This window comes from Hyaena hyaena, unplaced genomic scaffold, assembly GCF_003009895.1.
Source record: "Hyaena hyaena isolate Hyena2069 unplaced genomic scaffold, ASM300989v1 scaffold_428, whole genome shotgun sequence".
Lineage (NCBI taxonomy): Eukaryota > Metazoa > Chordata > Mammalia > Carnivora > Hyaenidae > Hyaena > Hyaena hyaena.
In genome coordinates, this window is record NW_024081062.1 from 1,639,865 (window position 1) to 1,651,176 (window position 11,312).

An 11,312-nucleotide genomic window follows, 5' to 3' on the forward strand; every position below is an offset into this window, starting at 1 on the left:
GAGAGACAGCGTGAGCAGGGGAGGGTCAGAGAGAGAGGGAGTCACAGACTGAAACAGGCTCCAGGCTCTGAGCTGGCAGTCAGCACAGAGCCCGACGCGGGGCTCGAACCCACGAACCGCGAGATCATGACCTAAGCGAAAGTCGGACGCTTAACCGACTAAGCCACCCAGGCGCCCCACAAACCCTCTGATTAATCTTAACAGCACAAAAACACAGACAACGAGACATATATGCTTCCTGATAGAAGGACACACCACCACCTATGAAACTGTCTTCCAAAAAATCAAACCAGAAGGAGATCAAGTTTCTAGATACCTGTGAATACCAGTGCACAGGAAATACAGTGGGCAGGGGAAATGACACCATGGGGGATTCTCTCAGCAAAATCCATACAGTGGGAAAATCATCAGAACAAATCACACACACACACACACACACACACACGCACGCACGCACGCACCTTGCAAGGAAAAAATGATGGTTTCAAAGCAAAGTACAAAATATGTCCACCAATGAAATATGGGGGTTATTATACTTATTTATTTATTTAGTTATTTTTGAGAGAGAATGAGCGAGTGCAGGAGCAGGGCAGGAGCAAAGAGAGAGGGAGTGAGAGAGAATCCCAAGTGGGCTCTGTGCTATCAACGTAGAGCCCAAGGCAGGGCTGGAACTCACTCAGGTGAGATCATGACCTGAGCTGAAATAAAGAGTTGGATGCTTAACCGACTGAGCCACCCAGGTGCCCCATCGTGCTTAACTTTCTCTGCATGGAAAGTAATGATGATTTTTGTCTTCCAAAATGGCAATACAAAGTTTCTTTTAAACATAAATGGAGTTAGAAAAGTTGGTAAGTGAAAAAGGAAACTAATCAACAGCACAAGTGGTACATAGATATGGTAAAAAAAACAAAAAACAAAAATCAAAAAACAAAAAAACCCATGAAAGTAGCACTTAAAAGACCATAGGAGAAAAAACCCCTCATTCCACCAAGTGCCACACCCATACCTGCCCTGTGCCAAAAACGTAACGTTTATAATTCCTGATGCAAAATTAAAGAAAGAAGTGGTCACATTCCATAGCCCTAAGAGAGGTGTCTCCAGACAGATGCTTGGGAAGACACACAAAGAAGGATGGGAAGTTGGGGCGCCTGGGTGGCTCAGTCAGTTAAGCGTCCGACTTCGGCTCAGGTCATGATCTCGCGGTTCCTTGGTTCGAGCCCCGTGTCAGGCTCTGTGCTGACAGCTCAGAGCCTGGAGCCTGCTTTAGATTCTGTGTCTCTTTCTCTCTCTGACCCTCTCCTACTCATGCTGTCTCCCTCTCTCTCAGAAATAAATAAAAAATATTTAAAAAATTAATCTAAAAAAAGACGGATGGGAAGCCACTGCATTGGAAAAAAATACCTTGAACGATATACAGGCACGTTTAAATGGCAGAAAACAAAGAATAATAAGAGGAAGAGAGATGAAATCTCTCCAAGAGAGAAACATTGCTTATACTGTATTGCCCTCCAGGCAGTGCTAAATACACGTATGTTTGCATTTACGTGTATGCATACGTCTCTAGGTTTTTTTTAATTTTTTAATGTTTTATTTATTTTTGAGAGAGAGAGAGAGAGAGAGAGACAGAGAATGAGTGGGGGAGGGGTAGAGAGGGAGAGGGAGACACAAATTCGAAGCCGCACAGAGCCTGACATAGGGCTCAAACCCATGAGCCATCAGATCATGATCTGAGCCAACATCAAGACTCAGATGCTTAACCAACTGAGCCACCCAGGTGTGGCTAGCGAGATCGTCCTGGTGAAGCCCCTCAGCATGGCTACTGTTGCCCTGAAGGCTCTACAGTGTGTCTCCATACTTGGACCGGTCACCCATATCTGGTGACCCATACACTGTAGAATCACCTTACACTCGTCTACACACCATGTACTGCAGAATCACCTTTCCAAGTCCCAAAGCCTAACAAGCAAAGGAATCACAAGGATTTTTAATTATAGCATCAAATTTGCAGACTGATTTAAGGAGAGTCAGTTATCTTAGAAAAAAATTGTTAATTATCAAAATAACTTTAAACCATTCATTAGTTTTTAAAAATAATATTAAGCCTTTTTACCAAGGAATGTGGACATTTATTCAAATCTGGTCCTGTTTCTCCTGGAGGACTTTTGTAGTCTTTTCTAAAGAGATTCTGGACTATTTTTATTAAGATTTATTTTAAGGGATTAAAATAGTTTTTCTAGCTTGGGTAAATAGATTACTTTTTTTTTGGTTTCTGTTCAAGAAAGGCTTCTGACGGTTTACTGTGCCAGTCACATGAGGAGGCCCAAGAGGAAACGGGGTGGATATGGTCCTGCAGCCTTGTTCAGGGGAGAGCTCACTGCTGGGATGTCTGATTTCCACATTTCATTCTCCGACCAGCCTTAGGATTAGTTCTAACAGGTTTTCAGTGGGACTTTTTTAAATGTTTACTTACTTTTGAGAGGAAGAGAAAGAGAGAGAGCCTAAGTGGGAAGGGGCAGAGAGAAAAGGGAGACACAGAATCTGAAGCAGGCTCCAGGCTCCGAGCTGTCAGCACAGAGCCCAATGTGGGGCTTGAAATTACAAACCAGGAGATCATGACCTGAGCCGAAGCTGGACACCTAACTGACTGAGCCACCCAAGTACCCCCTCAACTGGATTTTAAAACATATGATCCGGGGCGCCTGGGTGGCTCAGTCGGTTGTGCATCCGACTTCAGCTCAGGTCATGATCTCACAGTTTGTGGGTTCGAGCCCCATATCGGGCTCTGTGCCGACAGCTTAGAGCCTATTTCGGATTCTGTGTCTCCCTCTCTCTCTCTGCCCCTCCCCTGTTCATGCTCTGTCTCTCACTGTCTCAAAAATAAACAGACATTAAAAAATAATAAAGCATATGGTCCTATTGCCTACATGTAGTTATTTCATCTCCTGGCAGGCATTCAAGCATTTTTTTCCTTTTTTTAAAGAAACATTTAGCAGATTTCATTGAAAGTAAGGTAATGCTGATCTTGAAGCATCACAATTATTTTATGCACTTCTAAGAAATAAACTGTAGCAAATTATAACTGCAGATGCCACTGACAGATACTGAAGTCTATAAATCAATGTGCCTTAGAATCCCCGAAATCGTATCAGCTTGTCATTGAAATGGTACCCTAAGGAATACAGTTTGGGGAACGCTGTCCTTTCCCATCAGCATCAGGGACGTTGCTGGCTGTGGGCTGAACCAGACATTGCAGCCAGGGCTCTAAGTTCCTACCACTCCATGTGTTCCGGGAGATCTCATCTGGTGTCCTCCACACTTCCTCCCTGGTATGGCAAGATCCCACCAGAGGCTGGTGGGAAGGAGGGATAAAAAGGGTATGGATGGAGGAGGTGGTGGTGGTGTTTATGGTAATTTTCTTTTTTTTCAATGTTTATTTATTTTCTAGAGAGATCAAGAGCAAGTGGGGGAACAGCAGAGAGAGAGGGAGAGAAAATCCCAAGCAGGCTCTGAGCAACCAGTACACAATCCGACGCAGGGCTCAAACTCACAAACCATGAGACCGTGACCTGAGCTGAAATCAAGAGTTGGACGCTTACCTGACTGAGCCACCCAGGTGCCCCTATGGTAGTTTTCTCTATTTCAACTACTAGGAAAGTGTTTTGGTCTTTTCTGAGTATGTGTATGTGTATGTGTGTAAATTTTTTGTACCAAAATGTATATGAAGTGGACTTCCTCAAATTTCACAAGTATTGTTTTGTCTGTTAATGAGAACATGGACTTTGAAATGAACTGGACCGCCCTCCTAAGTCTTGGCCTGAACGAGTGTTCAGACTCAGGCAGAGGCGGGTGGCATGAGAGAAGGACTGAAGGCCTGAAGGCACCTGACCCGGCTAGCTAAAAGGAGCACAGCCTGGCCAGAAGGACCACAGCCCAGTGTGCTCACATCTGCTGATTTTCCAGAGAAGCTAGAAATCCAGACTTTTATGTGAAATCTCCCCCTTTTAAACTGTTGGCAAATAATTCAATTATTCTGTGCAGGTTCCAAAACGCTGTGGAGGTCAGTGGTCACGGGGTGCTCTCAGTGGTTCTCCAAGGTTCTCGGAGAAGGGTCACAGAGAACTGAAATCTGCCTTTGCTGTCAGAGCACAGCTGAAAAGCAAGGATGAGTGGAAAATGGTGGTGTTTGGCCAGTCATTTTTGATTACATAATCCCAGCAAAGAAAGGAAACAAGGTTTAGCTACCTTGCATCGGAAGCAAAGAAGAATTCCACTGCTTTATCGCCCACAGCATGAAGGCAGGTCGAGCTGTCCAGCCTCTTCATTCTTGTTTTGCAGATATTCTTCACATTCTCGAAATTGCCTGGCGAAGGAAGGGAAGGATTGCGAGTGACATTAAACTCTTTTGTTTGAATAACATGAAGCAAGGCGCCAGCTTCCCCTGTGAATATGTGTGGGAGAAATCTGCAATTTTTAGCTTTGGCTGAGTCAGCCAAATCGTGCAAATGATCCCCAAATAGCGCGGGGCCGCAGCAAGAGCTTTCTGAATGGCTGCAAACAAAACAAAGCAAAGCAACGCTCATCTCAGAGTGCGGATGCCTTTATGTAATGGAGCTGCATGCCGTCCCCTGGACTTGTGTATGCGTTTGAAAATATCCATAATAAAACGCTTTGGCAAAGACGGACCCAAGTGTCAGTTGCACGAACTGACCTGGAGCCTGGACCAGAGCCCGAGAGCCCCCTGCCCTGTTCAAGTCCTTCTCGAAAAACTTACGTGTCCTGTACAGGATGGGGATCTGTTCTGTGGAGAGCTTGTATTTGCTCCGCACTCCAATGAGCAGGGGGCTGCCTCTCCTGTAGAAACAAGAGGGAGTCCAGTTACTCATCATCTCAACACCCCGGGCAGGGCTGGATGGCCTCTGAGCACTGAGGAGGGGGGCCCGCGTCTAGCCCTTCTGCCAGGGGAAAGCATCCTGTTGAGATCCCACAGGACAGATTCCTGAGGCACAGGAAGATGCTCCCAGGGCTTACAGCAGGGACCAACTAACTGACCGGAAGGAGAATTCCGGCTCCCTTTCCTGATGCCACCTCCCTGCTCAGTGAATCCCCACACGGTTAGATCACTGAGGCAGAGGCATTAGGAGGCCCTGTCAGCATGCAGGAACACTCCGTGTCTCCAGCAGGCTTCCATTTACTGCCATCTCTAAAGCGGGAGACCTCGACGCCCAGGACCTGCCCAAAGATTCTCTTCCCTCCCCCTGTCCCACCCCTTTGCCTAGTGCAGCTACTCTCCAGCTCTGGGGAGCATTCCGATGACTGGATTTGGATCTGCTCAACTTTGTGGGCCACATAACACGCTTTCAAGGGTGGTTTTGCCTCTGCCTGAGTGTCATGGGCAAAGTTTCAAACTCTCAACCTGCACGAGCTGGACTCTATCACAGAGGGGACAGTGACTGCTCCCCTGCGGGAATTCCTGCAGCCTCGAACTTGTATTTCTTCTCCCAGCCCCACATCTGAGCTCCCCAAGTTGGGAGACAGAGTCTGTGGCTTTGAAGAAGGTGCTGTGAGCACCTTGAATATTTTGGACCATCTTTTATCACATCTGAAGCAAAGAGGAGACATGGCTGTGTGTACAATGGAGAGCCAGCTCAACTAGCCTTTCTTTATAACATTGGTAATGAGAAAATACTGTGGTTATCTAATTTTCTTGGCAAAAGTCTCCCCCAGATTCTCTTGTTATAGATTGAGCTCTATGATTTCTCTAAACTTTGCCTCAAATAATGTTCCCAAAGCATCCCAAAGGTTGCCCATGTTACAGAGCCAGCAGTTACAGACAATTTAGAAATATAAAGCTTTATTGCTTCTTCACATTGCCTTCTTCTGCATTCATTTAAAATAGTAATACCAGGATAATATCGAGTTTTAAAAGGGGTTTCTAATTTTTTTAATGTTTATTTATTTTTGAGAGAGAGAGAGAGGCTCCAGACTCTGAGCTGTCAGCACAGAGCCTGCCGTGGGGATCGAACTCACAGACTGTGAGATCATGACCTGAGCCAAAGTTGGACACTTAACTGACTGAGACACCCAGCTACCCTGGGGTTTCTAAATTTAAAAGGGACCAAGTGGTCTTTTATAATTTTATGATTGAAGGAATTAAATGCCAAGTGGTAAATTCCTTCCTATCCTGGAAAAAAATTAAATCATGATACATTCCCATCATTTCCTGCCTAGAGAATATGACTGTCCATGAGGGACAGCCTCATTCTGTCTGTGTCTCCCAGGCCACAGGTGCATTCTCTGTGGCTCCTCAGAGGTTTCAAAACGAAACCTTCAGCCCATAGTGCACCTGAGACCCTGCAGAGCAGGGCCTCTGCCCTCATCCTCACTCTCCACCAGCCCTTGAAGTTCGAGGGGCAGAGTGTACATGACCTTGCTCACTGCTGTCTCCCATGCCTGGTACACAGCAGGTGTCAGTCTGTCTTTCTGGATGAGCAGAAAGTCTGCCCATGACCGCTACCACGGGGAATGAGCTTACAAAGTGTCTGGGAAACGGCCGCTGCTTTCATTACAGAATCTGGGCCACATTCCATGGGCTCCTTTGAAGAGCGAGGAGTGGTGTGTCCTTGCTGACCCCATCTGTGCCCTCAACCAGGGTGTTTTCTGTGTTTTTTCTGAAGGGGACTCAGCCTGCTCTGGGTCAGATCCCCAAAGTGCTGAGCTCACTCCAGGCCCCTTCCTTTTGCTCACACTGGTCCTTCTGCCTACCTCTCCTAGGCAGACACCTGTGCTCCCTCCTACCCCCCAGCACATTGCCTCCCAGCCCCCAACATGGAGTATCAACACCCTCTGCCCCGCTCTGTCCTCCTGCACAAATGTGCGGTCTGTCCTTAAAGGCAGGACCAGGTCAGGTGTTACTCGATCCCTAGGACTCAGTACAGACCAAGTGTTCAACAGATATCAGTTGGATGGATGGGGGGGAGGGAAGGACAGATGGACAGGTAGATGCGTGAATGGATGGTCAGACTGATGGTGGATGGATGAACAGATGGATAATCAGCTCATTTGAATATAAAATAACAGGATGGCACTCACAACCCCAATTGTGTGAATCCACACATCACTGGGGACTGTGGGGCTCTATCTAAGAGAGGGACATGCGGGCTGACCCAGGCCCTCTGGGCTGATTCCTAGAACACCCTGGTGTGCAGGTGATGAAGCTTGCGCTTGGGCCTTCAAGGCCTCTTCTTTACTGCATTCAAATTAATGTTCACTTGTTCCTAGTCTCACATTCATAATTTTGCATGTTTTTCTAGAAGGCATCTTCAAAACTGACCTGCAACCTGGATCTGCCCCTCGCTGTATAGTTTTGTTTTTACTTTGAATTTGTTGTCAACTTCTGAAAATCTGGAGATTTCAAAGTAAAAAAACAACTTTCTGCTTTTCCTTTTAAAAATCAGAGGCCCTGGCCACAGTGATGATGGGGTGCATAGGCCACGGTCTCACTTCTCCCCTATGCCTCAAGCTAAGTGATCTTATTTTATTTATTTGTTCTTGAAATGTCAACATGTTTTGCCTCACCTGGTGGCAACAGCTTCTCCAGGGTAGTGGATGCTCTTGAAAACCAATGCAAATGCACCTTCCTGTGAATAGAGCAAACAAGAGTGAGTGACAATGTGCTCAGGCCCTGCCAGAGCCCCCAGGGCTGCTGCCACCTGGCCCACCGCCCCACAGAGGGCGTCACTCTTCACGGTGGGTGGTTCTGCGGTTCCTTCCTCAGGGTGCCGAATGCAGCACGGTTGGTACCATGCTGAAGAACCAAAGACCAGGACTTGCGGATTTCATGGTGCTCAGCAGAACCCACCCCTGCTCAGGCCCACAAGGAGTGATTCTCAGCTCTGTGATGATCTGGGTGGAGGGGTACAGTTAGAGCCTCAAGAAATGAGGACTGTGGCCAGAGGTCCTGCCCTGGGACTGTAAGAATGAAAGGGACTAATCCATGATATACAGTAAAGCCTGGGTTCAAACCCTGTCTCTACCCCTTAATTGAGCAATTGCCTAGATTACGCCTCATGGCATATGGAAATGAGAATAGTCCTACCTTGTATGACTTCTGTGAGCTCATGCACTTTTGTTGTTGTTGTTATTTTTGAGAGAGAGTGCAAATGGGGGAAGGGCAGAAAAAGAAGGGGACAGAGGATCTGAAGTGGCTTTGTGCTGACAGCAGAGCTCGAACTCACCAAAGTGAGATCATGACCTGAGCCGAAGTCAGACACTCAACCGACTGAGCCACCCAGGCACCCCATGTGAGCTTATGCACTTTAAGTGCTCTGAACAGTGGCTGCCATATTGAAAACCCAATAGCGGCACGGGTTGTTATTAGTGTTGTTATTATTGCTTTAGCAATGACTGTCACTTGCCCTCTGTGCTTCAGCTTGTTGCATTGTGCAAACCAGAACAAACCTAGTTCTCCTAACTCCAGACTCCAAGTGCTCAATTTAAATCCTAGGTGCAAAATTCTCTCCTACGTCCTGACCACCCTGTACTAACATTTACCATGACCCTAGTAGACTCAGGTTATGTATGACCAGCTAGAAGTCTGGATCTCCATATGAAATACCCCACGTTCTGGAATCCTGGGCAGACCCAAGGCACGTGCAGCCAGTGTGCCTTGGCCAGTTTGCCAACTCAGTCACACAGCCAGAGGGACCCAGAGTCAGTGTCCCAGGACCTATAAGGGCCTTTCAAATAGCCCCAAATGAAGAGGCTTCAGGCAGACCCCAGGGGCCTGACGTTTACCCTGCCAAGTTCTATCAACAAGAACATCGTACTGAACAGAAAAACACTTCCCATTGTCTGCCCCAAAGAGCCCCTTGCTGCTTCAGCTAAGAGAAATCACTGAAATTTATACCGGTCGTCACTGGGGAGGCATTTCCAAAATTTAAAATCACAAACAGCAATGAGGAGATACCGCACCGCAAAGCCAACTGGTTTACTGTAAATTACACAGTATATTATACTATGTACTACATATGGGACAGGCTCTTATTATAAATGTCTTCTAAATTACAACTCCCAAAAATGGGAGTCACAGGGCAAAGTGTTTGACAGTAGACTTATTTCTGAAAAAGGCTCTGAAAATGCCAGAGGGTGATATATTTTAAACTACAGTGTTGTGCCCTCTGACACTGAATATTCCAGACTCTCGGCCCCAAACACTGTCTCCAGGCTGGCCCTGTCTCGGAGGAGCTCCTGGGTGGCACGGATGCCCAGGAGGATGGACTCTAGGAAACCTGGAGCGCACTCCCCTTGCGATCTCATACACCACCTGAGTCTGTTCTGCCTCCTCTTTGTGGACAATCCCTCCAGTATGCACCCCTTCTCGGGGCTGAGTTTTGTGGGTCCAGCCCTCTGGGACATCACCAATCTCTCTCCTCCTGGATCAGCACATGGACCTGATAGGATATCTCCTATCACAAAGCAGTCTTCCCTCAGAACTGCAAGCCTCTCCCACCGCCACTGGGCCATTTCCTGACACTCTTTTTCTAGAATCAAACTTCTCAAAAGTCCACACCTGCTGTTTTTATTTCCTCTTCCTTCTAGCTCTGCTCAGCAAGGATGTGTGGGCATTTCCTCCCCGTGATGAACAACCACCTCACCGAAACAGGCAGAAAAACTACAATTCTGAGTCTCCAACATCAGTTCGATGCACCCTGGGTATATAACTAACGCACACAGAGCTGACACGATGACAGAGGACCTGCCACAACTAAGGTCCCCAGTGCAGCACACCGTGAGGAACCACAGATGGGAAGTTCCGATCACAGATTCAGAAGGGTTAAAACTTGATGTTGGCTACCAAAACCTCAGGATTTCTCTCAATTCTCCATGATGTGACATCTTAAGGCCAAACGTTGTAGACTTTTTTCTTTTTCTTAAGCTTCACACCCAGTGCAGAGCTTAACACAAGGTTTGAACTCAAGACTCTGAGATTAAGACCTAAGCTAAAATCAAGAGTTGGACACTTAGCCGACTAAGCCACCCAGGCGCTCCTGTACTCAAGCCATCCTCAATCCTCAGGTTCTTCGCACAAATTTGCCTCATAAACACTATTGGAAAGTGAAGGAATGAAGGGGTGATTTATTTATACAGGCGGGTCTGGTAACTCACCAGCTGCTGAATGACTCTTTCGACCAATGTTGAAAACGTAATGTCCTCAGTCTCTCTGTTGTCAAACACATATTTAATCAGCTTGGCGATGGTCTCAGTGTCAGTTTCTGACTCAAACTCATAGCCTTTGCTTTCCTGGAATATTTCGTTGGACAGAGTGTTAGATAATGGTCATTGCATAATGTCACCCGGCCAGCTCCCTCTTCTCCCTCATGATCCATCCTCATAGTAACTTCAGATAAGAACAAGGAAAACGAGGGGGATAAGAAATGTCTTCCAGAATCACACAGCCAGCTGAGTCATTCTAGTATTCCCTGAGATCACCCTGCCTCAGAAGCCTGTCCTCGCCATTAATCTGGCCATTGCAAAATAACAGCAGTCAAAATGATCAAATATGTTGAGTCAAATCCACCCACGTCCCAACCAACACCACAACCTTTTCATAAGGTAGATACACACTGTCTGCTTTCCCACCCCACATTCCATGTGGTGTATGAGTCGTTATGTTAGGTAGTACAGATGCATTAATAAAAGGAAGTTCATGTTCTTTTGATTATGTGAACCCGCGGTGGTCCCTAAGGGACATGCAAATGCCCTGCTATCTTCTCCTGCAAGATCTGGGGAGGCGGCGGAGACAGGATGAGGTTTATGCCCGATGCAGTGATGTGGGTCTCACTCAGCTCCTGCCTTTGCTTCCGGAGGGAAATGAGCTGGTTGGAAAGTTTCTGGGGAAGAACCGACACCACTTGACTTACATGTTACCACAGAAGTAGCTTACCAGAAATTTCCTCAGGTCTTTGTAATTTGTGATGATCCCATTATGGATGACAACGAATTCTGGAAGAAAAGTTTAGTGAAGAGAGAAATGCTATGAAAAGGTGATGTTCAAGTTGGAAGTGAAGGATGATGATTTGACAGCCTGAAACTCTGCAAGCTCTCCTCCCAGAGACACCTGGTGAGCACACGTCACTTAATGGTGACAGGAGCGAACATCTTACCATCTACTATGACTACAATTTATTTTTTATTTATTTAGTTTTTTTAAACTGCTTTTTTAAAAAACATTTATTTATTTTTGAGAGAACGAGAGAGAGGGGCAATGGGAGAGAGAGAGAGTGCAAGCGGGGATACAGAATCTGAAGCAGGCT

General features: G+C 46.6%; 1 protein-coding gene across 1 annotated transcript in view; it reads right to left on the reverse strand.

The window, feature by feature from the left end:
• The window catches only part of GFPT2 (glutamine-fructose-6-phosphate transaminase 2), a gene marked incomplete at its 5' end in the record, with an annotated part of 29,169 nt that extends 18,168 nt beyond the window's left edge, over positions 1–11,001 (reverse strand). The window contains 5 exons of the mRNA XM_039252867.1: positions 4,243–4,360; positions 4,772–4,851; positions 7,576–7,637; positions 10,165–10,299; positions 10,943–11,001. Coding sequence (XP_039108798.1) covers positions 4,243–4,360; positions 4,772–4,851; positions 7,576–7,637; positions 10,165–10,299; positions 10,943–11,001 — 454 coding nt within the window. The remainder of the gene's footprint in view (positions 1–4,242; positions 4,361–4,771; positions 4,852–7,575; positions 7,638–10,164; positions 10,300–10,942) is intronic.
• Positions 11,002–11,312: the final 311 nt, after the last annotated feature.